The sequence below is a fragment of the Schizosaccharomyces pombe genome, assembly GCF_000002945.2.
Source record: "Schizosaccharomyces pombe strain 972h- genome assembly, chromosome: I".
Taxonomy (NCBI): domain Eukaryota; kingdom Fungi; phylum Ascomycota; class Schizosaccharomycetes; order Schizosaccharomycetales; family Schizosaccharomycetaceae; genus Schizosaccharomyces; species Schizosaccharomyces pombe.
The window spans coordinates 4,418,747-4,444,292 of NC_003424.3; the positions used below are offsets into that span (position 1 = coordinate 4,418,747).

General features: G+C 37.0%; 11 protein-coding genes and 16 long non-coding RNA genes across 27 annotated transcripts; 13 read left to right on the top strand and 14 right to left on the bottom strand.

Annotated features, from left to right (window-relative positions):
- Window positions 1-60: 60 nt before the first annotated feature.
- nst1 lies at window positions 61-3,789 on the bottom strand. Its single transcript, NM_001019997.3, has one exon. It carries the CDS (start codon window positions 3,463-3,465, stop codon window positions 208-210), a length of 3,258 nt encoding a protein of 1,085 aa, NP_594568.1. The 5' UTR covers window positions 3,466-3,789; the 3' UTR covers window positions 61-207.
- Window positions 379-1,517, top strand: SPOM_SPNCRNA.3993. Its single transcript, NR_193354.1, has one exon. It is a non-coding gene; the product is annotated as a non-coding RNA (long non-coding RNA).
- On the top strand, window positions 1,785-3,442 carry SPOM_SPNCRNA.3994. The gene has a single exon (NR_193355.1). It is a non-coding gene; the product is annotated as a non-coding RNA (long non-coding RNA).
- A 155-nt stretch (window positions 3,790-3,944) lies between the features above and the next one.
- rho2 (Rho family GTPase Rho2) lies at window positions 3,945-5,900 on the top strand. Its single transcript, NM_001019998.4, has 9 exons — window positions 3,945-4,281; window positions 4,366-4,444; window positions 4,561-4,566; window positions 4,620-4,658; window positions 4,771-4,811; window positions 4,880-4,898; window positions 4,947-5,039; window positions 5,084-5,218; window positions 5,266-5,900. Exons 1-9 carry the CDS (start codon window positions 4,256-4,258, stop codon window positions 5,428-5,430), a joined length of 603 nt encoding a protein of 200 aa, NP_594569.1. The 5' UTR covers window positions 3,945-4,255; the 3' UTR covers window positions 5,431-5,900.
- Window positions 4,884-5,643, bottom strand: SPOM_SPNCRNA.3995. The gene has a single exon (NR_193356.1). It is a non-coding gene; the product is annotated as a non-coding RNA (long non-coding RNA).
- SPOM_SPNCRNA.986 lies at window positions 5,836-8,349 on the top strand. Its single transcript, NR_151380.1, has one exon. It is a non-coding gene; the product is annotated as a non-coding RNA, possible alternative UTR (long non-coding RNA).
- srp2 (guard protein for 5'-capping of pre-mRNAs Srp2/Npl3) lies at window positions 5,902-8,246 on the bottom strand. The gene is made up of 10 exons (NM_001019999.3): window positions 8,177-8,246; window positions 8,047-8,132; window positions 7,954-7,990; window positions 7,908-7,913; window positions 7,831-7,855; window positions 7,713-7,781; window positions 7,453-7,522; window positions 7,291-7,364; window positions 7,147-7,246; window positions 5,902-7,091 (listed from the first exon to the last, which is right to left on the bottom strand). Exons 1-10 carry the CDS (start codon window positions 8,217-8,219, stop codon window positions 6,504-6,506), a joined length of 1,098 nt encoding a protein of 365 aa, NP_594570.1. The 5' UTR covers window positions 8,220-8,246; the 3' UTR covers window positions 5,902-6,503.
- A 207-nt stretch (window positions 8,350-8,556) lies between the features above and the next one.
- Window positions 8,557-10,080, bottom strand: ura2 (dihydroorotase Ura2). Its single transcript, NM_001020000.3, has 2 exons — window positions 9,943-10,080; window positions 8,557-9,865 (listed from the first exon to the last, which is right to left on the bottom strand). The coding sequence occupies exons 1-2, from the start codon at window positions 10,057-10,059 to the stop codon at window positions 8,969-8,971; spliced, it is 1,014 nt and encodes a 337-aa protein (NP_594571.1). The 5' UTR covers window positions 10,060-10,080; the 3' UTR covers window positions 8,557-8,968.
- A 196-nt stretch (window positions 10,081-10,276) lies between these two features.
- On the top strand, window positions 10,277-10,759 carry SPOM_SPNCRNA.247. Its single transcript, NR_150661.1, has one exon. It is a non-coding gene; the product is annotated as a non-coding RNA (long non-coding RNA).
- Window positions 10,286-12,935, bottom strand: SPOM_SPNCRNA.3996. The gene has a single exon (NR_193357.1). It is a non-coding gene; the product is annotated as a non-coding RNA (long non-coding RNA).
- Window positions 10,890-12,995, top strand: dus3 (tRNA dihydrouridine synthase Dus3). The gene is made up of 2 exons (NM_001020001.3): window positions 10,890-10,978; window positions 11,027-12,995. The coding sequence occupies exons 1-2, from the start codon at window positions 10,938-10,940 to the stop codon at window positions 12,837-12,839; spliced, it is 1,854 nt and encodes a 617-aa protein (NP_594572.1). The 5' UTR covers window positions 10,890-10,937; the 3' UTR covers window positions 12,840-12,995.
- Window positions 12,996-13,122: 127 nt separating this feature from the next.
- Window positions 13,123-15,767, bottom strand: sfp1 (transcription factor Sfp1). The gene has a single exon (NM_001020002.3). The coding sequence runs from the start codon at window positions 14,884-14,886 to the stop codon at window positions 13,558-13,560; it is 1,329 nt and encodes a 442-aa protein (NP_594573.1). The 5' UTR covers window positions 14,887-15,767; the 3' UTR covers window positions 13,123-13,557.
- SPOM_SPNCRNA.3997 lies at window positions 13,887-14,125 on the top strand. Its single transcript, NR_193358.1, has one exon. It is a non-coding gene; the product is annotated as a non-coding RNA (long non-coding RNA).
- SPOM_SPAC9E9.02 (uncharacterized protein) lies at window positions 15,732-17,167 on the bottom strand (the record flags this gene model as incomplete). Its single annotated transcript, NM_001356166.2, has 1 exon — window positions 15,732-17,167. One exon carries the CDS (start codon window positions 17,165-17,167, stop codon window positions 16,871-16,873), a length of 297 nt encoding a protein of 98 aa, NP_001343037.1. The 3' UTR covers window positions 15,732-16,870.
- SPOM_SPAC9E9.01 (uncharacterized protein) lies at window positions 16,115-16,763 on the top strand (the record flags this gene model as incomplete). Its single annotated transcript, NM_001020003.2, has 2 exons — window positions 16,115-16,151; window positions 16,193-16,763. The coding sequence occupies 2 exons, from the start codon at window positions 16,115-16,117 to the stop codon at window positions 16,453-16,455; spliced, it is 300 nt and encodes a 99-aa protein (NP_594574.1). The 3' UTR covers window positions 16,456-16,763.
- Window positions 17,168-18,564: 1,397 nt separating the features above from the next.
- SPOM_SPAC9E9.17C (uncharacterized protein) lies at window positions 18,565-19,116 on the bottom strand (the record flags this gene model as incomplete). The annotated part of the gene is made up of 4 exons (NM_001020004.2): window positions 18,565-18,655; window positions 18,860-18,902; window positions 18,986-19,067; window positions 19,114-19,116. 4 exons carry the CDS (start codon window positions 19,114-19,116, stop codon window positions 18,565-18,567), a joined length of 219 nt encoding a protein of 72 aa, NP_594575.2.
- Window positions 18,720-20,175, top strand: SPOM_SPNCRNA.987. Its single transcript, NR_151381.1, has one exon. It is a non-coding gene; the product is annotated as a non-coding RNA (long non-coding RNA).
- SPOM_SPNCRNA.3998 lies at window positions 19,989-20,786 on the bottom strand. The gene has a single exon (NR_193359.1). It is a non-coding gene; the product is annotated as a non-coding RNA (long non-coding RNA).
- On the top strand, window positions 20,372-20,705 carry prl12. Its single transcript, NR_150058.1, has one exon. It is a non-coding gene; the product is annotated as a non-coding RNA, poly(A)-bearing (long non-coding RNA).
- Window positions 20,787-21,108: 322 nt separating the features above from the next.
- On the top strand, window positions 21,109-23,767 carry leu2 (3-isopropylmalate dehydratase Leu2). The gene has a single exon (NM_001020005.3). It carries the CDS (start codon window positions 21,350-21,352, stop codon window positions 23,624-23,626), a length of 2,277 nt encoding a protein of 758 aa, NP_594576.1. The 5' UTR covers window positions 21,109-21,349; the 3' UTR covers window positions 23,627-23,767.
- SPOM_SPNCRNA.3999 lies at window positions 21,268-21,988 on the bottom strand. Its single transcript, NR_193360.1, has one exon. It is a non-coding gene; the product is annotated as a non-coding RNA (long non-coding RNA).
- On the bottom strand, window positions 22,856-23,114 carry SPOM_SPNCRNA.4000. Its single transcript, NR_193361.1, has one exon. It is a non-coding gene; the product is annotated as a non-coding RNA (long non-coding RNA).
- Window positions 23,768-23,773: 6 nt separating the features above from the next.
- Window positions 23,774-24,173, bottom strand: SPOM_SPNCRNA.988. Its single transcript, NR_151382.1, has one exon. It is a non-coding gene; the product is annotated as a non-coding RNA (long non-coding RNA).
- SPOM_SPNCRNA.4001 lies at window positions 23,897-24,126 on the top strand. The gene has a single exon (NR_193362.1). It is a non-coding gene; the product is annotated as a non-coding RNA (long non-coding RNA).
- A 110-nt stretch (window positions 24,174-24,283) lies between the features above and the next one.
- SPOM_SPAC9E9.04 (bcap family protein) lies at window positions 24,284-25,450 on the top strand. Its single transcript, NM_001020006.3, has 2 exons — window positions 24,284-24,487; window positions 24,773-25,450. The coding sequence occupies exons 1-2, from the start codon at window positions 24,332-24,334 to the stop codon at window positions 25,181-25,183; spliced, it is 567 nt and encodes a 188-aa protein (NP_594577.1). The 5' UTR covers window positions 24,284-24,331; the 3' UTR covers window positions 25,184-25,450.
- On the bottom strand, window positions 24,773-25,005 carry SPOM_SPNCRNA.4002. Its single transcript, NR_193363.1, has one exon. It is a non-coding gene; the product is annotated as a non-coding RNA (long non-coding RNA).
- On the bottom strand, window positions 25,228-25,438 carry SPOM_SPNCRNA.4003. The gene has a single exon (NR_193364.1). It is a non-coding gene; the product is annotated as a non-coding RNA (long non-coding RNA).
- Window positions 25,451-25,546: the final 96 nt, after the last annotated feature.

A 25,546-nucleotide genomic window follows, 5' to 3' on the forward strand; every position in this document is an offset into this window, starting at 1 on the left:
TATTTATTTTTTTAGTACTAAGTCTGAATTGATTACTTCAACTCATGGCGTAAGCCAAAATCTGTGAGTTAGATAAATTGAAGTAAGTAAACAGCAGGCTACAATTTGCAGTTATTAAAATTAAAATAAAACAAACGAAATAATTAAAATATTTATGTACACAAATCTTAACAGAACTAGATAAATTGCCTTCTTTGAAGGTACTTTTTAATCTGTCCAAGTACGATTTCCCCAAGGAATAGATTGGGTAGATGCATTAGGAGTAAATGCGCCCAGCGCAACGCCCCATGGACTTTCGGGAATAAGACTTTTATTGGAAGTCGACCGAGATATTTTCCAGGTGTTTTGATTAAACGCGTTTAACAACTCATAATTATTAGGATTACTAGATTCATCTCGTGACAGACCAGAAGTGGTTGAATTAGAAGCTGTGATAACAGAATCTGTTTTGTCATCTAATAGTGCACGACTACCCATCCTTTCCTCTGTGTTGGACAAATTATTCTTCAGCTTAGGAGAACTCCCTTGACTAGGACGACAAATAGGAGATAGCTTATTTCGGATAGATGGTGACAGTGAGAAGTTATACTGCTCATGTCCTTGTTGATTTAAGACGCCTTCCTTGGATAACGGGGATTTCAAACTTGAGGACGATAAAGGGGAACTAGACGGCTCGTTCAAAACTCTATTTACTAGAGGACTTAATTGTGGACTTGAAAATGAATTAAGCAAAGCTGGTACGTTTGCTCCATTATTCAATGGATATTTATTAGCACGTTGAGAAGGAGGTGTTGCAAAAGGATAATGATGCACCGGTGAATTGGCTCTACTAAGAGAATGCCGAGCATTTGGATTTAATCCAAAATTGTTGGAATTACTTAGGAGTGAAGATGGAGAATGTAAACCATTTGGCTTTCTACCAAAATCAGTTAAGTTTACGGAATTATTAAGTGTTCTATTTAAAGGATTAGGCTCAAGAGAAATTAAAGGGTTGACGGAATTAAAAGATGAAAATAACGAAGAATTAAGCAGATTAGAAGAAGCATTGCGCTCCGATAAATTATTTGTGTTCTTAAGGCCTATGGGAGCTTGCCGCAAAGCATTAGGTACAGAATCTAGGAGATGTGAAGAAAGCTTATCCTCATCGTTTACGAGATCGCCTTTTTTTTCAAAAAGGCCAAGTTGAGAAGAAGTAGTACAACCATCAGAACCCTCTTTAGTCTGATTAGGTGCAAAGAAAGCAGCGATCTTAGCTTCTCTTAATCTCCTTTCTTTCTCTTCTGATTCTTTTTCAAGTAACTCACGACGCCGACGTTCCTCTTCTTCTTTGTCTAATTTTTCCCTTCGCTTCCTTTCTTCCAAAATACGTTTTTCTTCTTCTTCTCTTAGTCGTTGTTCTCTCGCCATTTTTTCACGGTCAGCCTCTTGTTGCTGCTTCTTCAGTTTCTTCTCTCTTTCCTTCTGCTTTTGCTTTTCCTCTCTTTTCTGACGCTCAAGTTCTTGCTGCTTTTTCTCCTGCTCACGCTTCAAACGTTGCTCTTCCCGTTTCTTGCGAGCTTCTTCCTGTCTTTTAGCTTCCAATGCTTTTTGAGCAGCCTGTTCAGCAAGACGCTCAGCTTCGCGTCTTTGACGCTCTTCCTCCTTCGCCAATTTCAATTGCTTCTTTTTATCCCTCTTTTTCTCCTTCTCTCTTATTTTTTTGAGCTCACGTTCCTGTTTGCGTTTGTTCTCCTCCTCAATCTCTTCTAAAAGTTTAGCTTGCCGTTGTTGAGCAACTTTCTCACGATAAGCTTGCAACACACGTTGCTCAAATAAACGGGCAGCAAAAATTTGGAACATCCTGCGTCCTTCTTCCATCCTTTGTTCATCGGTCATTAGATCTAACTCGTCCTCATCTACATCTTCTTCGTCTTCTTCTTCATCTTCGTCATATTCCAACCCGCTTTCGTATAACTCTGGTTCGTGAAAATTGCTATTATCTTCACGCTGCATACGACGCTCAGCTAACTGTTCCATCATTTCTATAAACTTCTTCCCATCATTCTTCAATAGGTCATCCGCTACCGTTAAGATACCTCCTTTCACCGTTAAACTACTCCCGAAGTTATAAAGATCAGAATGATAGCTATTTTTCTCATCTGCTTTAGAGGGATAAGGAGGCTGAAAAGGAGGCTGTGTTTGAGGGGAATGTGAAGTGTCTTCCAATGTCTGATTTCCGTTGCTTATAGAAGTGACGAATTCTTGATTATCCACGTTTTTTTCCTCCAAGCTAGTAGTTTCAATGACTTCTTCATCAACATCAGCATTTGAAGAATTCAACTCGTCTTGGGTTATATCATCATTGAGAGATTTTGATGGTACGTTGTTCAGAGGAATCGATAAAAGCTTAGGTGAATCGGAGATGATTCCTTTCTGGGACTTGTCTGAACCTTCGTCTGAAGCGTTTACAGACTCGGTATTTGCAAGGTTACGTTGAATATTAGCATATTGTTCTAATTCTTCATAGTAAGCATCATACAGTACTTCCAACTCTTCCTCAATTGCTAAACGTTTCCTTCCACACACCGAACAAGAGCATGAGTATTTTTGTTGCTCTTTCATTTTTTGCAAAACAGCTTCTTTTTCGACTTTAACTAACGACCTGCGTTCACTTTCACTTAAGGAAAGCCAAAATTCCCGAATTTGCTCCCGCTCCTCAGTATTCGAACTGCTCCAAATATCTTTGGATTTATTATTGTTAACGTTATTATTCATACTGGCTTGACGCACAGAACCGTTGTAATAAGAAAGCGCTTGCCCATTCCTATAAGTAATAGCAACGTCCGTAGAATAAACTTGTTCAAAATCTCTTTGATCATCCACATTCAACGATGCACTATTTGCTTTTGACTTCTTCTTCTTTTTCTTTTTCCGTTTAGATGAAGTTGACGAACCTAACGCTACTGTATTCAAATTCATATTATTTTGAACGGAGTTCGGTGACATATTGGACGACGTCGCGTCTTCCAAACCAGGTATATGAACTGGAAACTCGGCTTCATCCACGAAACTGGAGGTAGAAAGAATACATTGGGGAGAATGTTCTATGGTATCGTCAGATTCAAGAGTGAATTGCCAATCCGTCGAAGATATTCCTTCGACGTTAATCAACGATGAATCATCACCATTTGCCGAGACCAGCTGCGGATGAGAAATACGAGAATTCAAATTTGAAAGTTCCAAAGACGCTTGATGATCTATGACACCATTATTCGCGCCAACGTCTGTAACTGCAGAATCGGTCCCTGCCGACCCAAGCAAATCCACGTTTGCTTGAGTCTCGACATTTTTCTTGGCTTTCGGTTTTTTCTTCTTTTTATTCTTTTTCTTTGTACCAGAGTTGGGAATAGGTATAAGAAGATCCTTGAAACTTGGAGGTTCTAACCCTACACTGAGTGCTTCGGTGCGAAGAGCTTTATCATTCATGTTTTCTTTTTAAAAATCGCCTACCAACAACGCCTCTTTTTTTATGAGCTTAAAATATGAAACTAACGATTTAAAAAAAAAATAATTTAAATTATTTTTTTTATTCAAATTGTAGCTCACGGGTCTGCGTTGGCAATGTTTTAAGGGTAATCCCTAAAATTCTTAAATGCCGAACTGCCCACCTTTTCTTAGTTCAATATTCAAAAACAGTATACCCCAAAGTACTTGAAATAGTATATCTTCTTAGGGATTTCAACCCAGATGATCCAAATCACAAAGATTTTTGGATTTAACTAGTTCAATTGCTGCTTTGCAGAATGTGGTGAATAAAGCCAAACGGCAAATGGCGTTTTATCATATTTAATGCATCTTAACGTGCAAAATTAGTTCTTTAAGGCATGTTAAGGTGCAATAAGGAAGCGTACGATTCCAATAAATTGAATTTACGATACTTAACACCAAAAGTGTCTATAATCCGCATGGGATAAATGTCACCAAAACCACATTTCTTGAACAAATACTCTTTGAGAAGCTAATTTTTGTGCATATACTACTTTTCGTTGCTCTAATTGAAAGGCTTGGACGTTTGGCTAATCGCTTCATTTGACTATTTCGACAATCGCTTACTCATTTCTTATATTTCAAAAATTCACACCTATTTGGTTTAATTTTTACAGCTTTTCGAACCGGGAAATTTTGGTTGTCTGATCTGCAGTGAATCATTCTTTAAGAAAAATTTGCATAGAAAAAACCTCATACAGTGTTTAATCCGCTCCCTATTAAAAAGTACATGTTGCAATCTCAACCGATTAGAAGGTACGATTCTATGGCCTAATATCTTTTTGCTTCTTTTATTTCTTCTACTCAAATTCATTTTCTTTAAATATTAATATTTTTAAGGAAACTAGTAGTTGTAGGCGATGGTGCCTGCGGGAAGACGTCTTTGTTATCCGTTTTCACTTTGGGATATTTTCCTACTGTAAGTACAGATGTCATAAAAGTGAGCTTTGGCTTATCGCATATTGCACGATACGCAAATACTTATTGTCTTTTCTACCTTATTTATTTATTTATTTACTAACTTACTGGCGATAGGAATATGTAATGCTTTTTTCTCTTTATTTCGTAGAGTTTTTTAATAACAGTTACTATAGGTTCCGACTGTGTTTGAAAACTATGTTTCAGATTGTCGAGTATGTGTGATTAACAAGTTATTGAGCTTTTTCAGTTGGTTACAGAAAGTTACTTTCCCACTGGTCCCTTTTCTTTGGGTTTTGCTAATACATTTGATACTAACTAAAATAGGTTGATGGAAAATCAGTTCAACTGGCATTGTGGGATACCGCGTAAGTACTTTTTTTTCTGATGTTAAAACTATATGTTATGTATTCCTGCATACTAATTCTTGTTTTAGAGGTCAAGAGGAATATGAGGTTTGTTTCGTTATTAATAGTGAGAAATACGTCGTTAACCCAATGCAGAGATTAAGACCAATGTCTTACGCTAAAGCACACATTATTTTGGTTGGGTTTGCGATAGACTCTCCTGATTCACTTGAAAATGTTTCTACGAAGGTTCGTTTCATTAATTGTTTTTTCCAGTCATTAACATTATATAGTGGATTGAGGAAATTAATACACTTTGCCCAAATGTTCCGTTTATTTTAGTGGGCATGAAAGCCGACTTAAGGTCAGATCCCGTTGCTATTGAAGAAATGCGACGTCGAAATCAAAATTTTGTAAAATCACAACAGGTATATATTAATAATTCAAACACGTGAATACTAATTCTTGATATCAGGCTGAATTAGTAGCTCAGCGGATTGGTGCGAGAAAGTATATGGAATGTTCTTCATTGACTGGTGACGGCGTGGACGATGTATTTGAAGCTGCTACTAGGGCAGCACTAACAGTTCGGGATTCGGAAAATGACAAGAGTTCTACAAAATGCTGCATCATTTCATAATTACTAATATCCTAACGATTGCAAACATTCATGTTTCAGTTTATAGGAAAGCCTATCAGTTTATGCGACCTACATTTACAAAAAGCTGATAGACTTTTTTGCTTTTCTTCGCATTTGTTCTTTGCCGTTGTTTCATTTCGTTTTCACTTTCACTTCTGTCGTTTACTTTTTTCTTTTTCTCCCCTATACCTCAAATTTAGTTCCTATTTTATTTTGAGACTCAGGAGTATTATTATTATTTTCATCATTATAATCTTCACGCATCGGTCGAACGACACTAGCCTCCTTTTTCATTTCATTAAGCAAACCGCATTCAGTTATTATTACCTTTTTTTTTTACTCTTAAACATCTTTCATTCTTTTTCAGCATCTATTGTCCTCATGAAAACTACTTTTTGTTTAAAAGATCATAGGACTTTATTTTTAGAACTGCCGCTTGCGCTCATTATGAAGTACAAAATTCATATATGTACATATGCTTTTGTTCTCTTAGGCTAATAGAAAATGTCAGTTTTCCTTATTGATACATTTAATACGTAGGCTCACTTCGCTAAGTAATTTTATGGGGCGGTCAAATTCAAAATTCTGGCTCATTTAAGCTAAATATTAAGACACCGCCAAAGGTATACAACCATATCAAAATTTATCACCTACTAAAGTTTCGAGCCTATTTTTTTCTGGGCATTAATGGGTTGGAAATCAAGACTGGCAAGAGTTAAAGTGGTCACTCTCATCAAACAACTATGTGAAATTATATACCCTTTAAACACCCATACTCCAACAACTAACTTTTCTTCGGGCGTTCACTTCATTAAGAACAACAACCAAAAAAAAACAACCAAAATCCATCCAAATGATAAAGAATGACAAATACGCGGCAAAAATCCGGAACTACACTAAAAATTACACATTCCTTTCATTCTTGATCGTAAGAAAGGAAATCGCCAATAAAGAGAGATAAATTCATACTCAAATACATCACAGACAAAGGATATTAAGACCACAGACATATGACAGGAAAATCTAGTAAGCAGACACTAAAAAATAGTTTACCAAAGGAAAAATTTCTATGTTTACCATTCAGCAGCGACCTGTCCTTCAGCGCTACCGTTACCTACATCAGAATGGTTTTGCAAAGGCTGTTGTTCTTCCGAAGCAGCAGGTTTGTCATATGATTCAGTGGGAGCAGATGACTCCATTGATGCTTCAGGAGCAGCTGAATAGGATTTGGAACCTTCATAGGCAGGGGAGCGATTCTCTTCTCTATCACGTCTAGGAGAAGGACTACGGCTATAAGCGTCACGTCGATACTCATCATCATGGGAAGGGCGTCCATCATCACGAGAACGACGGTATTCGTCTCGTCCAGGGCGATATTCATCACCTCTAGGACGACGATACTCATCATCATGAGGACGACGATAATCACTTCTGGAATTACGTCTATACTCATCGCGACCACCACGACGGTATTCATCACGATTATTACGCCTGTATTCACCACGAGGAGCATAACGACGTTCATCATCTCTGCCGGGACGATAAGCGTCACGACGGTAATCGCCTCCTCTACGATAATCATCACGATAACGACGGCGAGCAGGTGGAGAACGTGAACGGAAGCGGGAGGGTACTTCGGGAAGGGGCTCATTAGCGGCATCCTGCTAATCGTTAGAAAATTTACGCAAGGATCTTTAAAAAAGATTAGATGCTTACAGGGTCTTCGCGTAAAGTAACTGCTTGGCCTTTAATGACTTCACCATTAAGGCTCGTCAAAGCGTTTCTCATATCCTCTTCAGTAGAAAATTCAACAACACTGCATTAAAGTTAGGTGAAAAAATGATCAAAGTAGAAACTTACCCAGCACCAGGGTTTTCACGGTGAGCATCTGTGAAAGTGGGTTCACCAGCTTTACGCATTACATCCTTCAGGTCCTATGAAAAGTGTTAACACTGAAATATAGATATATGAAAAAAATCATGCATTGACGCAAAGGTCATTAAATGTATAAAATTGTCTTACCTGCCAACTGACATCTTCTGAGAGATTTTCCACAATCAAACGGAAACCGGTGCGACGGGGACGGGGGTATCTGATACGTTAGTATAAAAATATTGCCGTAATTTTTATAGGACAATGCGATTTTGCAAGCGATAACACCGTATATAGTCACTACTCAGAGCTGATTCACATGTGAAGTGAACAAAATCGTTAGAACCAGCAATCGCGTGCAATGCCAAATCGCCCACTAATCACATATTAATGGAAACGTAACAACGTACTTAGAAGCAGCACTTTCTCTAAAGTTCTCTCTTCTTCTTCTTTCACCGCGAGCAGGTTCTACAACAATACTTCGAACATTAGCATATTTTAATCTAAATTCATAATGTATTGACTTACCGGCTGCCCATAAACTCTTTGCCCTCTTTTTTATAAGATTAGTAAATAAAGTCGAATATTAAACCTTTGAAGCATACGAAAGTCTAAACTGTTAGCAAAAGTTTTAAGATGGTATGAACGTACCATTTACGATATCACGAGCATCGCGAGCGTCTTCAACCTACATCAAGTTAGTCACATAGGGATTACAAAAAGAAGGCTAATGGTTTTATTTACCTCAACAAAGCCAAATCCATTCATCAGCTTGCAATCAAGGATTTGACCGTAACCTTTAAAAAAATCCATCATATCCTCGCGAGTCGCTAAATTTTTGTTAAAATACTATTTACATTATTTAGTTACAAACCTTGAGGAGGAATACGGCCAACAAACAATCTAGTCTCCGACATTTTTTTTTGGTGTAGTTGGTTCTTGCTGGGTGAAGTTCGACCCTCAGTCGGCAGTCTTGAGGCTGAAGGCCGGCGAAACCCAAGTTACAAAATATAAGATAATGAAATAAAATATAAAATCAAATTAAAAGAGATGGTGTTAATCAAACCTTGTCTAACGATTTTATGCATTCATCGGTCCACACTTTTTCCTAATATTGTATAAATGAAATCTGAGTAACTATCAACCATACTTCAGAGTGTCTATTGAAATGATTAAGAAGGTTAGATAATAATTAATTAATGGATCAAGATGGCGATGATAATTTCATCGACGGGATACTGTAAGTTTAATTAATCATGATTAAGGAGCTAGGATATCTAGTAGTCAAGATGCAACTTCAAGAAGTAACTGTTGTCTTTACAGTCATGTACGTAGGTTCTTATACGTATAATTTTCTTTTTCTATATTAATTATAAATAACTATAAAGTATTTTAGTAAACTTCAATGAATAATCCGAATTTGAGATAATGAAAACAAGTTTCTGCTCATTCACCAGTTCTCTATCTGGATGAAAAACTTTACGAAAATTTTGGAATTCTGAAAAGACTCTTGCCAGATGACACGCAATGTTTGCATTCGCCGACGCATAATGATTAACCCAATTAACTTCAAATGTTATTTAAAAATTCGTAAATCCAAAACATAAAAGCCGACAAGTTCAAAAAAATAGATAGAAAAAAAAACACATAATCAACATGTACTGAATTACTCCCATGAACAGTGCCATTGAAGAACTTCGTTTGGATGAAAAGGAACCAAATCATTGGCAACACTTTCAGGTACGCGAAACGACTCCTTTTTTAAGACGATATTAGACTCTTTGAAGTCTAAAGGAATACAATAAAATTTCCTACCAAAAATACATGCAAAATCCTTCAAAGCATCTAAACGACCCTCTTTATCAAACACTTCAGCTAAGTACGAAGCAGCGAAAGGTTGGGTAAAAACACCAGCTGCCGGTGGCGTCTTCAGTTTAGAAGACCTAGGATGAGGTGCAGAATCACTCCCAAAGAAAAACTTGGGATTTTTACTGGTAGCAGCTTCAATAAGAGCACGTCGGTCTCGTTCGGTTTTGGCTACCGGCTTGCAGAAACAATAAGGATCATCCTGCCAATCTTTTTGTGTGAGATAAAGATGATGGGCAGTTATAGTACCCGCAACACTTTCACCGCATGCTTTTACTGCCTCAACAGCGTCGGCAGTGGTGCAATGTTCAAGCACAATCTTGAGTTTTGGAAATCTTTGGTGAAGGTCTAGTAAAGTAGGAAGAAACTTGGGCTCAGCCGTAAAAACGGTGTTATCCTTAGAGGGGGGAACTTCTCCGTGAATGTTCAGAATCATACCTGTTTCTTGCATTGCAGCAAAGGTAGGATAAAAGGGTTCGTAGCTTTCAACACCACTTTCAGAATTGGTAGTAGCTCCTTTCGGATATGATTTAACTCCTCGAATTCCCTTTTTTGCAGCTTCGTAAATAACCTCAGGTGTAGTTTCCGGTGAGAGATAAAGACTCATTAAATAGGTGGTCTTGGAGTCAAGCTGCTCAATTTCTTTTTTATATTGCAAACAGGCATCAACGGTAGTAATTGGGGGGATTAAATTAGGCTGTTATACGCGTTAAAAAGTTAAACCTTTGTAACCTTCAAATAAATTTTTTGAATAGCACAATACTTATTACATACCATTACATACGCAACAGAGACTCCACCCTCTGCGACCGTTGGAACTACAGCTTTTAACATATTATCTTGCCTTAGATGAACATGCATATCAGCCAAACCAGGTATTTTCAAACTCATCTTGTATAGGTAGTGGGTATTGTCAAGTTGAGTAACTAGAAAGGTGCACTTTATACTTAGTGCTAAATTAAACCAAGAATAAACAATCTTAACAATTGGTAAAAAAATACTACTTAAAATTAGTATGTTTCTTTCAATATAAATTAGTGAGGGTAATATAATTACTTCAAAAAAATTTACTATACCGATAATTCTCCAACTAATTTCAAAGATTTAATTGATCGGAGTTAAACCAAATATTATTTCTTAATTCTTTTTATTAAAGTTCAGATGCCTAATTCTAAACATAAGAATTCACCAACAGCTTAATTATTAGACCACCGTCCTGACTCTTCGGAAGCATAGAGCTACTTGCTTAATCATTGAAGCTCCATTATTAGATCTACCTTAGTATAAAAGAAATCCGAAACGTGTAACTACTAGCATTTCCTGTTTATGTGTAAATATACAGGTACATAATATGAAGAATTATGGTCATCAGTACAAAGCAGTTTAAATTTAACTTAGTAATATCTTGGCATCTGAAGAATATACAACTCAATGAATAGCAGCATCTCAAAAGTGTGCATTCTAAACGTCTTTAAGATTTATACATTTCTAATTTCAATAGACAGTTACAGCCATTGTTACGTTTTACAAAACATAACTGTGTACCTAAAAGCATATAGCGTTAATATTACTATGCAGTTTTAGAGTTTTTTTTTATCTATTAGGCAATATGATTGCTTTTCGAATCTATCATGTAAACCGTTAATTTTGAATATTGCACTGCTACGTCGTATCTTATTTTCACAGACGCGCACAGAATCTAGAGAAAATATGCAGTTTGCATAAAGCAAACTACTAAATTCAAGGGAAATCGGATTTTTGGGTACTTAATGGCAGAATTGGAGACTGGAGCGGTTCCTATTCGGGAAGAGTATGCTTGAACCTCGCTTTCAATAGTCAATTACTAACTATACCTTAGATTTTTGGTGAAACAAGATGGAAATAAAAAACGAAAGCGTAAAGAGAGGGGTCAAAATAAACGGAGAGAAAAAATTCACGTAAAAGAGAACAACGCTCTTTGTCCAGCTATATCTATTGGGAATGAGTGTCCATATAAAGAAAACTGCAAATTCCCACACGATGTGGAGGCTTACCTTGCTACCAAGGCACCTGACATTGGAGACAAATGCCCTATATTCGAGCGGTATGGAGTATGCCCAGCTGGTTTCAAATGTCGCTGGCTAGCGGGCCATGTTGTTATCAATGCAGACGGAAAGTACGAGCTTATAAAAAAACCCGATGGGCAGTTTACGCTTTTTACCGTAAATACTGTTGGAAAAGAGGTACAGAGAAAGCTAAGAACAAAACAGTTAGATCTATCAAAGGCTGAAAGTATTATATCCGCAGTTTTAGGTGAAGAAAAGCCCGACCCTTCTTCAAAAGTATCCAATATTCCTGAGGAAAATAGAGATGCCACTAGTGCTATTTCCGAAGGAAAAGAGACAGAATCTGTTTCACTGGAAGAAACTGGGGTGTTAAAAAATCAAACCGTCTCGGTCAATGTCGATTTAAAAGAAATCTCTTCACAAGCTCGGTCAAACATCGCTTTACCTACTTTACGGCCTCAAGAAAAAAATCTCATTGACTGGCGAGACAGAAAGATTCTAGCTCCTCTTACCACCGTTGGAAATCCACCTTTTCGTCGTCTTTGTGGCTCTCTGGGTGCTGATACGTTTTACTCCGAAATGGCGATGTGTTATCCACTTATGCAAGGTCATCAACCTGAGTGGGCTCTTGTTCGTGGGCTAAACTATGAGCGTGAAATGATGCGAGGTGGTCGTCGTGGTATATTAGGGGTCCAACTAGCTACCGGAAAACTTTGGCAGGCCACTAAAACTGCACAAGTAATAGCTGAACAATGTGATGGCGTTGATTTTCTCGATTTAAATTGCGGTTGCCCTATAGATTTGGTATTTCGTCAAGGCGCCGGTTCTTCTCTTCTCGAGAATCCTGGCAGGTTACTTCGTAATCTCCAAGGTATGGATGCGGTATCTGGCCAAATTCCTGTCACCGTAAAACTTCGTATGGGAAACAAAGACGACCACCCAGTTGTCAAAAATTTAATTGGTAGAATTTTCAACGAAACAAACACTTCAGCTGCTACATTACATGGAAGATCTCGCCAACAGCGATATAGTAAAAACGCAAATTGGGATTATATTGGTGAAATTGCTTCTAAAGTAAAAAGTATGAATGAGAGAATAGATGAACTTCCTGAGGACTCCTTGCGTACCCAACCTCTTTCGCTGATTGGAAATGGAGACTGTTATTCATGGCAGGATTGGTATGATGGTGTTAACAAGGGTGTTGATACTGTGATGATTGCCCGAGGTGCACTCGTTAAGCCATGGATTTTTGAAGAAATTGAAGCTCGTCAGTTTATTGATAAGTCATCAACTCAACGACTCGAAATGTTGGAACAATACTGTAATAATGGTTTAGAGTATTGGGGTTCTGACTCTCAAGGAGTCAATACGACTAGGAGATTTTTCTTGGAGTTTATGAGCTTTTTCCATCGTTATACACCTATAGCTTTGTACGAAGTTCAAAGGCCCAGATTAAATGATAGACCGCCTCTATATACCGCGAGAGATGAGATGGAAACTCTCTTGGCCAGTAATAAAGTTACGGACTGGGTTAAATTGAGTGAGTTCTTCCTAGGTCCTACTCCTGAGCGATTCACCTTTACACCAAAGCACAAAAGCAATAGTGTGGAAGAGGCAGAGGGATAAACAACTTATGGTCTTAGTGTATCGAGCATTCACTTTCTTCATATGCATCATCAACTTTTCATACTTAATACTGGCTTATCATCTGGATTGAATTAAGTAGATTAATAAAATATCTGGTGACTTATATACGAGTGATCTGTGTTTGTCTCGTAAAATGCGCAAATGACTAGGCAAATTGGTAATGAATCTAACGTTATATAGTCAACTTACCCAATGGGAACTAACCAACGATCTTACAGTACTCTACAATTACTATCGAAACTACGTTGTGAAATAACTTAGCAAATATATGGTAAATAACACTGCCATACATATTTATTAACTTAAAAGGTATAATAATAACAGCAAGAGGATATTTGGTACAAAAATAACTTAATACACAATAAAAACCATTAAAAATCCAGAATCCCAAAATGACAAAACAAAAAATTAAAAAACAAAAAAAAAGCAAACAAAACAAACACAGCCATCATGTAGGTAATAAAGTAAGTGCAAAATTAACGGGAATGAATCAAAGGAGACAGGTTCACTTTACAGCTAATTCGATTGTTGTATGCAGATAAATGCAAGCCCGTAAACATCAAGCAAACTCCACACAACATGTCTACCCTTCTCAAACTTAAAAGCAAAGATAGACATAAAAGTATTCAAACTTGAAGATACGAAACTGAGATACAAATCTCATGTTCAAATATTACAAAGGCAAAAAAGAGCATATTTATGCGGTGCGCATAAAGTTCATTTGAACTTCCCGTTGAGCTTGGGCCATAGACACTTGTAGATGACTATGTGTACGATGATATTTCAAACCGTTTAAGTTTTTATATCTTTTACTACAAACTTCACAGCGATAAGGCTTGTTTTCCACAACAAACCCTTGATGAGGAATTGGAGCTGGTGTTGGAGTAGTAATGGGGGAACAGTGTCCATGAAGTTTGTGATACTTCAAACCATTTTGATTCTTATAAGCCTTATCACAATTAGGGACAGGGCATTTGTATGGCTTGTCTACAACCACCAAGTTAGAGCCTGGGTAATCAATAGTGAGCGGTGAATCGTGTGAGAATGCAGGAGTAGAACGCTGCTTTTTAGATGGCTTAGCTTCCAAATCACTAGAAGATTTCCTAACAAATGGGGATGAGATTGCTGAGTTTGTGGCTGCGGGTGAAACTACTTCAGGAGTAGGAGACATGCTAGACTCTGTGAATTGATCGGCGGATGCGACAGATGGAGCAAATGAAAAAACATCGTGATCGTAATTGAATGGGGGAAGATATGTAGAGTCAACCATGTCCTTTTGATTGAACGCAAAAACATTATTGGCAGCGGACTCACCAACGTCAATAGACATGCTCATGTCACTGAGAGGGGAGCTTGCATCCATTACCAATGATTCAGGCATCTTTTTCGGGGTACCAGTTGTCTCTGCTTGACTACTGGCCTCGTCACTGCTCATGTCGGAGCTGGCAGCGGCAGCAGCAGCAGCAGCAGCGGCAGGTACGACAACGGAAACGCGGTAAGGGCCAGGAGCACCACCGTTAGCAGGAAAGGCAAATGGTAAAACAGCAGAATTATCAGAAATTTCAGAAGTTCCAAGCTGATCAGCAAGATCATGCATACGGATGCGCTCACGCTGTTTGAGCGCTTGAATATGAGAATGATTAGATTGAGCAGCGTTGTTGCTATCCAAAGAATATTCTTGAGGAACAGCAGAATCAGTTGCCAGAACGGCGTGCTGCTCTTCATAATGGTGAATAAGTTGATGCAAATCTTCGAGAGTTTGACCACAGCAGCGGAAATCACGGCAAAATGCTTCTTCTAACCGGTTTAGATAAGAGGTAGAATCCTCTTCGGGAATCGTTTGTGACTCAACCACGTTAGAAAGAGATGGAATAGTATCACGAAGCCAAGCTTGTCCACTAAAGCTATTTCCCCAAGACTGTGGACTCATTCCAAAAGAGGTAGCATGAATGCTGTTAAAGGAATTTCCGTTGTAGTTGACATTGTGATGGGAAGGCTTATTGATAGGCAATGCGAGAGATGGCATATTGAAAAGTTTTTAAGGGAATTAATAAAATTAAAGAGATAAAAGAGAAAATTAAAAGATAAACCGATAAATAGAAACCAAATTAAAAATTATATACCAATGATGAAAAAATAGAATAAAAATAACAAAATAATTTAGTAAGTTATTTTTTGAGAAATCAGGGAATAATGCACTTAGAAAACTCGACTTAAGGAAGGCAAGTTCTTAGAGAGCGCTGAGAGGGGTAAAAAAAGGCAATTAAAAAAAGACTGAATGTAAAATCTAATGAAATTCGACGAACTATAAATTCGAAAAAAAAAGGAAAAAGTTTCTAAAAGAAGAATTTACCAAGCAAAAAAATGAAGGTAAACTATTTTTAAGCACTAAATTACCCAAGTGTAATTAGTGTATTGTAATGTTTTAAGTGGAAACCCCAAAGTGACTTATCTAATTTTTTCAGTCTAAACAAATTGGCGATTAACGGATGATAAATGTATAATATAAATAAGATGAAAAGAAAGGGAGTAAAAACCTTTTAAAGAATCCTTTTTAATCAACAAAGAAAGTCAAGTAATAACGAATCGAGTCGAGGAAACTGTTCGATTCGACTTTTTTTTAAAATAAAGCGAAATAGTAAATAATTTACGCTTTGATTCAATGAACAATCGAGATCAATCGAAAAGAGTGGTGATACTTCAAAAGAGTAATCTTTTTTTTGCAGGCAACTAGTGGACGCAATATATGTTGCAAGCGAATTTTTTTTATAAATATGTTTAATTTTTTTTAAGTTGAATATATGGTATTCAACAACAATTCTATGATTGTACTAACTCCCTTAAGTTAAGTAAGTATATTTGCTTCTGCTTCCTTCGTGTCGTCCTCACGTTGAAGTTAGTCAGAATAAGGCGTTAAGAAGGGTAGGACGGTGTTTAAGTAGTAATTGATAAGGTGATTTAGCAAGCCTTCTCGTTACGTATGTATAAAGGTAACAAGGATAAAAGGGTCAAGTAACAGTGACGCCGACTATGCGAGCGAATAACAGTGAAGCTTTCAGACTTAAACACCTAATGAGGGGCCCTTAAATATAAGAAAGCCAATCAGAGTACACAGAGTGGATCGAACTTGGATCAAAGTAATTAGGGGTAACAATGCAACTTCGTCAGTGCCGTATCGGAAGGTCGTTACTTCCAATAGATGGGGCCGAAGACAAGGGGCGAATAGTTTCTAGACAAAGGGTCGCAAATGAACGATGGCGGATGGCTTGGAGCTCAGTGCAGAATTAAGCGGTACGCAGCTTAGCGTTATAGTGTCCTAATATACGGTCAAGTGCACACGGGTACAGTAACACACACAATCTTTGTTTATGTGTTTCTCGGAAAATCGAAGCGGCTAAAAACGTTTAGCGATTCAAATGTTGGTTCGGTAATCAAACTTGAGGCAGGGTTCGCAGTCTGGTCACGTTGTGAAGCAGCTAATGGGGAATGGATGGAGGCAGACAATGAAGATCGTTGTCGGTTATACCAAATTTACCGGGAAAGCAAACTCAAGGAATTTGCGAGATACAATGTCCTTTCAAGGGTTAATTGGTAAAGTAAACGACTATGAAATGAAAGAAATATCGTCGTTTAATTGAAATGGAGGAAGGATATTTCTCTTCTTTGTGCTAGTAAAGAGAAGACGGATATTTTTGGAAGAGATGTAAAAAGACAAGCAAACAAGAAAATGAAAATGGACGTCTAGCGATTTTACAAGAAAAAATTAGACGGGAAAAGGGAAAAGAAAAACTAAAGCTTATAGGAAATGGAGCTAAAAAAATATCTAGATAGAATAGCTTGCGAATGAAGAAAAAAACAAACTATCGTACAAGATAAACCAAATATATAAACCTTACAACAACCCAAAAGAAAATGATTGAAAGTAAGGTGAAGATCAGTAACTAACAAAGGAACAGAATGGAATAACAAGTATATAACTAAGTAAATAAATAAATAAAGAATCGGTATTATCACAGATAAATGAAAAGATAATACACACAACGATGAAGAGAATATAAAAAAAAAATTGTTTCGTTAGAATCAAAGGAAGTTTTTAACAGAACGGAGTTTTTTATTTTTTTTCGTAACCAAAAAAGACTTTTAGAAAAATTGCAAGGATTTAGAGCAATACTGATGATTTCATACAAACGATTGGAGAATGGGATGTATTGTATTGAAACCAATGAACTGAATCGAATCGTTAAGAGGAAATTTTTTTTTAATAAACAATGCAGTTTGTGTTTGGCATTAGCGAAATCCACATCCATTATATAGAAATGGAAAGTCAACGTCAAATGTCCAATCTATCAATTCTTCGTTTTCTTCCAGAAACTCTTAAGCATCATTTTCATTATTTAACAATCCCATCATTTGTCCACATATCCACCACACTTAGGTCAGTAGTTGAAAAGATGAAATTCGCAGGCATCACACTCAATACCAAAGGCAATGAATTTACAACGTTTTAATTACATTTCTCAGCAATCTTCTAGGGTTCTGGCCATTGGATAGTTTATGATGCTTCTATATCAAACACACTCTACCATGATGTCAAGGGCGCTGGCGCTATGGCAAGCGAAGGGATATGAACAAGGACCAAGATAAAAGTGATTCTGACTTGGTTCATGAATGAAAAACTACAGACAATTTGATAGGATTAATAATTGAAGAAAACGATAAAGAAATTCATACATCCCAAGGAGTAATCTATCGTCTATGAGAAAAAAATGAAAAAATGACATTAGTAAACAAGTGTCAAGAGAGTATGGGTCAACAACATCAAAACGACATTGTCGCATACAATTCAAGTGAGACAGATTCAATTCTTCCTATACGCAACCAATTCCCGAAGGTATTCTTTAAAGAAAAAAAAAATAAGTAAAATTGAAATTGAAATTGAGCCAATTGCTATGCATCTATTATGACAAATAAGAATTGCAAGACTGTATCGCAAAACACCGTTAAAATAATCAACATTGCCGTGTTTTATCCAACTTTTCCAAATTCCATCCGTCTAGTACAAACCGTTTACCTGACCAACAATTTACGTAACTTAACAGTACCGGTAATAACAATCGTTTAGTCCAAGTTTCGAAGCTTTGCCCGCCTACACACAATGTACAAAAACGATCTGCCGTCCCGATCGTCAAAAAATGGACACTCATTTTAGAGAATCAGTGTTGTTTGACGTAGTCAAATGGAAGGGAATTCGGAAGCGCATACATGGAAGTAATGTGACGTTTAAGGGAACGTTTCGTATTATAACGTGGTACATTGACCAAGGTTTGGAGCAAGTATTATTTCATAAACTTAATCAATCATCTCTTCTAACGTTGTACACACAATTCAATGTTTCTGAATTAACTAACGGCTTCAAATGCCTTTTACGTATATCATCTACTCAAATTGGATGTTTTCGGGAGAGGGGTTGAATTGGGTATTATTTGTTTAGTTGAAGTTTTGACCTTGCATGCATGTATGTTTTGCTTTCGGTAATAACGCGCTGCTTTCATTTCCATATACCCATCATTGGTTCATTGCCATCCACATCTCGCCACACTGTTTAACAATGGAAAAGGTTTTGGTATGTATCTCGTATGTGGTCCATTTGCAGTTTTGCTTGAGCAGCAATGTAGTCCTCTGTTGTACTAGATAGTTTCAGTATTCAGCAATTATTAGTTTTTCGTGTCGACATTGACAATTCTCCAACATTCAACGTTGTACGATAAAAATCATTAAAATTAATTTCTAAAACACTAAAATGTTAGCCTGAAAATGAGGTTGTTTTTGGTAGCTTCTTTGTAGCCAGGGGTTTTGATACAATAGTCGTAGCTGCACCATCTAGGCTAATCACGATACTAGCAAGTTCAATTTAGCGTGGAACTCGTAAACGTTCAAAAGATAAATTACTCTGAAGCATTCTTTTACTAACAAATTACATTCTACTTTCATAATCATACTTCAATTCTTCATCTTTTTGTATTACACTGAATTCCCTTGATCCTACGATTAATAAAAATCCCACTCGTCCTACATTCATTAGGCATTCAGTAATTCAAGGGCTCCAATTTTTACTGTTTTCATACTATTCAAATGGTTGTTTTTGTTACACAAGCTTGATGCTACTACGCCCAGCACAATGCCTACGGCTATTGCAAGGCCTAGTGACTAAGAATTTTGTTATACAACAATGGCTTCATGCATTCTAGCTTACCATTCAAGCACTTGCCGCTATATAAGATTCATTCGGGATTTGGTACCATTGTATAAGGCATTACACTATTTCAAACAATGATCCATTGACAGTGCGCTGGAGTACAGACATTCTGGATTAGTAGGTAGGTAGGTAGGTAAATGAAACCAGTTCATAATCGGTACATTATATGATATTTGAAGAGCTACGTTCTCTTTTCGATAAATTGGGAATGTAGGCCATTGTTCAAACTTGTACTTGAGCAACAGGCTATTAACAACAACAATTGCAACCATAAAAGGATTCGGCGGTTCCTATTTTCTACACCTGTTCCCTTCTCTTTCTTTACATTTCATGCAGCAAACTTTTTGGGATTCGATTTCACTTTGTTCCGTGAATAATGCGTACTTCAAGATTGTTAAATGAGATAAACTTGGTTTATCTACCTTTTTTTTATCTCGTACATGTCATTCATTAATCCAATAATTTCCTATCTATTCTGTCAAGTTAAATGTTTCTGAACGACTGCTTCCTGTTCCACAACAATTTAAGTCAAATATGCATGCTTGGCCTTGCAAATGAAACAAAATTATGTAAAACCTTTATCGACGAAGCAAAGCATGGGCTTAAACAGGAAATGCAGTTTCATTGCGTTGCTTGCGCTTTGACAGTATATTGTTAAAAAAATTAAAAAATTAAATAAAAAATAAAGAAATAGTTTTTAGACTTTAAATACAACTTTGAATCTTCAATTTGCCTTTCCAACAATATTCGCGCCCCTTCGTTATTTTTGTCTTACAAATAATGAGGGTATGTTATTATTCAACTATCAGTGTTATGTGCTTATTACTTATACAGACACAGTTTTTAAAGTTAAAGAAATTATTATTACATTGTACTAAATTTCCATGATAAACTTCACATGCAAGTTTCTTTATCCGTATCTTTATTTCCGGTTATTTTGTTTACAAGGTCACACACATTTGTATACGATCTTTGTTGTCAAATGCCTGTAACATTTTCTTTCCCTTTTTTCTGTTTTACTAAAACAATTGCTTTTTTTGTTACATTCATTTACCCATAAAAAAGTACAATAGTTTATCTTGTTAAAATTTTAAAACAACGATAAAATTTAAGTGGACAAACAATAATAAAACCTTTTCTTTCATCAATTGGTGCTTCAAATTGGAAAACAAAAATAAAAAAAAAGAAGATTCCCTGGCACCTGTTTAATTCATAATTTTTCATAAACAAATAGCATCGAACTCGTGAAAATCCCATCGCATTCCCATTGTCCTTCTCCACAATGTTTAAATATTTTCTAATTCGCTAAATAATTCGCTTCGCTTTTCGCATCTAATTCGTTAGAATGATTTACGGCGAAATTGCGAAACTTCTTTAAACCATTTCTTGTTTCGTACATGTGTATCTCTGGTGTATTGGAACTATAGGTATCAATTTACATATTGTCTGCTTAATAATCGATATAATTCAAGTAAACAAATTGGCAGAAGTGTGAACAATCTTATATGAATATTCACAATCAATAATTACTTGCATTTTTATAAATTATCAATCATTGATCAGCAAATATACTTCAAATAATTGATGATACACTTAACTATGTAACCATCATTTCAAAGATGCTTAGATATGTAGTTGTATGAATTGTATAACTCGATAATACAGCTGATAAGGCTATTATAGTGTTTCATACCCTGCATTATAAAATGAAAAAATATATTACTAATACAAACGCCTCGGTAATTTCAAAACTGACATTTCATCGGTAGTGCTGACCAACTTAAATGACCAAAAATCTAAGGCAAAAGCAGTGAAGGCAAATGGTGTACTACTTAATTATACGTTGTTTTAAATAAGGTGCTTTAGCACTTTTATAATATTACTCGCTATCTCTCCATTGACAAGTGTCTGGAATTCCGTGGTATCAATACCATCTACGTCCAATGGCAACGCTTCTAATTTATATGCGACTGTCGGCCTTGGTCTACATCTGTCCATAACCAAACACCAAGGATTTTTCAGAGTTTGTCAATCCAAAGTTTTAGCAGAAGAAAGGGATACTTTTCGCTTCTTCTAACAAATTTGAGGGGAGAGGTTAATAATATCTTTAATTTCTTAATATTTTGATTTAGCCACATAGTAGAGATACTGCTGATATCAGGCTTTTTCTATTCTTTTTTTTGGTGCCTTCCTTGTTCTATTCTAATTTTTTTATTTTATATTCATTTGTAATATGTCTCCCTCAGTTGCTTCTCCTAAAACTTTGTACGACAAGGTTTGGGACAGCCACGTTGTCGACCTTCAAGAGGATGGTACATGTTTGTTGTATATTGATCGACACTTGATTCACGAAGTCACTTCTCCTCAAGCCTTTGAGGGCCTTCGTACTGCTGGTAGAAAAGTTCGTCATCCCGAACTTGCTCTTGCAACTGTCGATCACAATATTCCTACCGATCCTCGTAAGGACATGAAGGATATCGCTTCCTTCATTCATCAACCTGACTCACGCACTCAAGTCTTGGCTTTGGAAAATAACATTAAGGAGTTTGGTCTTACCTACTATGGTATGAATGACAGACGTCAAGGTATCGTTCACGTTATTGGTCCTGAACAGGGCTTCACTCTCCCTGGTACGACCCTCGTTTGTGGTGATTCTCACACCTCTACCCACGGCGCTTTTGGTGCTTTGGCTTTTGGTATCGGTACTAGTGAGGTCGAACATGTCTTGGCCACTCAAACCATTTTGCAACGCAAGAGTAAAAACATGCGCATTCGTGTAAACGGTAAATTGCCTGAGGGTATTGCTTCTAAGGACTTGATCCTTCATATTATTGGAGTTATTGGTACTGCTGGTGGTACTGGTTCCGTTATTGAGTTTTGCGGTGAAGCTATTGAAGGTTTAAGTATGGAAGCTCGTATGTCCATGTGTAACATGTCCATTGAGGCTGGTGCTCGCGCCGGTATGATTGCTCCTGATGCAACGACTTTTGAATATGTTAAAAACCGCCCTCTTGCTCCCAAGGGCGATGATTGGGAACAGGCCGTGGCTTATTGGAAAACCCTCCGCTCCGATGAGAATGCTAAGTACGATATTGAAGTTGAAATCAATGCTGCTGATGTTTTACCCACTGTAACATGGGGTACTTCTCCTCAGGACGTTATCCCCATTAATGGTAATATCCCTGATCCCGCACACGTTAAAGACAACGTACGTGCTGCGTCTATTCAACGCTCTCTAGAATATATGGGACTCAAACCTAATACCTCTATTGTGTCCTATCCCATCGACAAAGTCTTTATTGGCTCTTGTACCAATTCTCGTATTGAGGATTTGCGTCTTGCTGCTGCCGTTGTCAAGGGCCGTAAGGTCGCTGCTAACGTAAAAGATGCTATGATTGTTCCAGGCTCTGGTCTCGTTAAAAAAATGGCCGAAGCTGAAGGATTGGACCAAATATTCATTGAAGCTGGATTTGATTGGCGTGAAGCTGGCTGTTCAATGTGTTTGGGTATGAATCCCGATCAACTCAAGCCATATGAACGTTGTGCCTCAACCTCAAATCGTAACTTTGAAGGTCGCCAAGGTGCTAAGGGTAGAACGCATCTTGTTAGTCCCGCTATGGCTGCCGCTGCCGCTATTAAAGGACATCTCTGTAATGTTCGTGAATTTTTTGGAGATGTTTCCAACGGATCTCCTTCTATTATTACTAACAAGAACTATGATCCCAGCCATGATGTAGAGGGTGATATAGGCCTTTCTGTTGACGATGCTACTGATGCAGTTACTGATGCTGATGGCATTGCCACTAATGTTGCTGGTTCTGTATCTTCTGGATCTGCCGGTATTCCCAAATTCACCGTCGTTGAAGGCATTGCTGCTCCTTTGCCTATGGCTAATGTCGACACTGACAAAATTATTCCCAAGCAATTTTTGAAGACCATTAAACGTACCGGTCTTGGTCAATTTGCTTTCTACGAAATCCGTTACGATGCGGACGGAAAGGAGATACCCGACTTTGTCCTCAATCGCGAACCTTACCGACATGCAACTGTTTTGGTTGCTCACGACAACTTCGGTTGTGGTAGCTCTCGTGAGCATGCTCCATGGGCATTAAACGATTTTGGCATTCGTGTAATTATTGCACCGTCTTTTGCTGACATTTTCTTCAATAACTGCTTCAAGAATGGTATGCTTCCTATTCCTACTCCAATTGAGCAAGTTAATGATATGATGAAAGCCGCTGAAAATCAAGTCAAATTCTCTGTCGATCTTGTTAATCAAACTATAACTTATGGTGATAAACAAGTCAAATTTGATGTTGAGCCTTTCCGTAAACATTGTTTGGTTAATGGTTTGGATGACATCGGACTGACTTTGCAAAAAGAAACTATGATTGACGCTTTTGAGGCTGCTAGAGAAGAAAACTTCCCTTGGATGAATATCAAGCGCAGCCGGGCTCGCCTTTCACCTGTTAAAAGCAATAAGCAATCTTCTAGCAGGAACGATTGGTGAGCAAAGTCAGTCTCCCTTGTTTATTTATGTTTAAAAAAAGTTTTTCTTCTTTCATTCTTTTTTTTAATTGATCAATTTTGTTTGTAATATGTTGTCATATACTGTTTATTTACAATAAGAGCCTGTCGGAAATATCATACTAATAGCTTCATATCCAAGTACAGTAAAGGTGTTATATAGTAGCTGTTATAGGGTTGTTTGAGCAAAGTTAACGAAAATGTTGAAAGTATCTAGCAGGTAGTGTTATAAATATATATATATATATATATACGACTGTAGACGACGCTAAAAATAATCAGATGAATCTGTCTTTCGACTTTGTGGAAGCTGATTTTTTGTTAGTATGTCGTAAGTTACTGTGTTAAAGAACAAAAACGTATAGTGTATGTCCGCTTAACTTTCGTAAAACTTCGAGGAAACGCAGTAGCAATGCGCTTGGTAAGATGTTAGTATGGTAGAACTGTATTTGTTTACTGTTTTTCTTTGATGTGAGCGAAACCTGCAAAGAGACTTGGTCAGAAATGGTCTTTTAACTTCAACCTCAGAGTCAGCTTAATTTAACGGCATGACTTTTTGGCTTAAAATCAGCAAGTTCAAGAGCTTACGTCATAGGAAAAACTAATGAACTATTATTTAAGGAAAGCGTTATTCTCACTTGTCCTTTCCCATACGTTTTTTTGTAGAAAACTTTCTTGAATTATCAAAATGACGATTTACTACATGATTGTTTTTATGCTCTTAATGGTAGAGATAGTATCATTTGTAATACTTTCTCTGCCATTACCACTTAAAGTTCGAAGAGCCATTTTGAATGCCATTAGCAACTCCCCCTTCGCCGGAAGAGTGAAACATGTTTTAAAGGTAAGGATCACATTATAAATATTGTAAAAATAATTGGGTGTAAATTTTCAGTGTATCACTTCATCCTGATAGTAGATAGCTAGTTGCAATGAATGCGAAAAACAGATTCCACATCCTTTCTCGTAGGAAGATGGAATTATTCACTTTACGATTCTATAGAAAAATAGCTTAAAATGTTTATTATGCTTTGCATGGCAAATATATGTTGACTTTGATACCTGATTGATTTTTTCCTTCTTCCCATATCTTATTTTCCCTTCTTTTCTTGTATGCTAATACTTTTAGATTACTATTATTTGCATCTTGATTCTGTTTGCTGACTCTGTTCGCCGTGTTGTTCGTGTGACCAAAGAATATGATCTTGCTATTGCCGCTCCTAGCACCACCGAAAGTGCTCGTTCGGGATATAAGGCTAGCCAATTCTACGCTCAAAGAAATTTGTATCTCTGCGGATCTGCGTTGTTCCTCTCTTTAGTTGTCAATCGTTATTACCTTGCCTTAGAGGCCATGATAGCTGCTCAAGATAAAATGCAAGCTTTACAAACTCAAGTAGAAGCTAGCACTAATAATGCTAAGGCCGTGGAAGAGCTTGAGACTCTTCGTACAAAGTTGGAGACCCGTGATAAGGAATACGAGACATTGGCTGAAAAATATGCTGCAGTTACCAAAACTGTCGAAAAGAAGAAGGATATCTAATTTCCCCCCTTTTCTCCATGGCAGATTTAAAATTATTTTTTAATTTGTACAAACCGTCAAATTCATGCTTTTACTGTGTCCTCATTTGTCGTTCATTCTTCGCCTTGGATTTACTACGTGAGCCCTTCACCCCTTTATTTCCTCATATTTACGTCCCGGGAAGTATACGCTAAAAATTATTTTATTTTCATAAAGTGATGGATTAGTTAACGATGCTGTTGTTTTATACGATTTAGGTTATAAATATAAATAAATGACTACCACCATACCGTTAGTTTGTCGTGTTTTGTTTCATCTGTATTTTGATAGGGTGTAAATAATATATGTTAAAAAGAAAGAGCAATGTAATTTTTCTTTCATTGC

Bases quoted from the DNA above. Each gene is read 5' to 3' on its own strand.
- leu2 (NM_001020005.3), top strand. From the start codon at position 21,350: ATGTCTCCCTCAGTTGCTTCTCCTAAAACTTTGTACGACAAGGTTTGG.
- rho2 (NM_001019998.4), top strand. From the start codon at position 4,256: ATGTTGCAATCTCAACCGATTAGAAG. The intron at 4,659-4,770 runs GTATGTGTGATT...TAACTAAAATAG, and splicing joins ACTATGTTTCAGATTGTCGA to GTTGATGGAAAATCAGTTCA. The intron at 5,040-5,083 runs GTTCGTTTCATT...AACATTATATAG, and splicing joins TTGAAAATGTTTCTACGAAG to TGGATTGAGGAAATTAATAC.
- sfp1 (NM_001020002.3), bottom strand. From the start codon at position 14,886: ATGCCATCTCTCGCATTGCCTATCAATAAGCCTTCCCATCACAATGTC.
- dus3 (NM_001020001.3), top strand. From the start codon at position 10,938: ATGGCAGAATTGGAGACTGGAGCGGTTCCTATTCGGGAAGA. The intron at 10,979-11,026 runs GTATGCTTGAAC...ACTATACCTTAG, and splicing joins GCGGTTCCTATTCGGGAAGA to ATTTTTGGTGAAACAAGATG.
- SPOM_SPAC9E9.04 (NM_001020006.3), top strand. From the start codon at position 24,332: ATGACGATTTACTACATGATTGTTTTTATGCTCTTAATGGTAGAGATA. The intron at 24,488-24,772 runs GTAAGGATCACA...TAATACTTTTAG, and splicing joins GAGTGAAACATGTTTTAAAG to ATTACTATTATTTGCATCTT.
- nst1 (NM_001019997.3), bottom strand. From the start codon at position 3,465: ATGAATGATAAAGCTCTTCGCACCGAAGCACTCAGTGTAGGGTTAGAA.
- srp2 (NM_001019999.3), bottom strand. From the start codon at position 8,219: ATGTCGGAGACTAGATTGTTTGTTGGCCGTATTCCTCCTCAAG. The intron at 7,991-8,046 runs GTAAATAAAACC...AACTTGATGTAG, and splicing joins ATGGATTTGGCTTTGTTGAG to GTTGAAGACGCTCGCGATGC. The intron at 7,782-7,830 runs GTAAGTCAATAC...TAATGTTCGAAG, and splicing joins AAAGAGTTTATGGGCAGCCG to TATTGTTGTAGAACCTGCTC.
- ura2 (NM_001020000.3), bottom strand. From the start codon at position 10,059: ATGAGTTTGAAAATACCTGGTTTGGCTGATATGCATGTTCATCTAAGG. The intron at 9,866-9,942 runs GTATGTAATAAG...CGCGTATAACAG, and splicing joins TCTCTGTTGCGTATGTAATG to CCTAATTTAATCCCCCCAAT.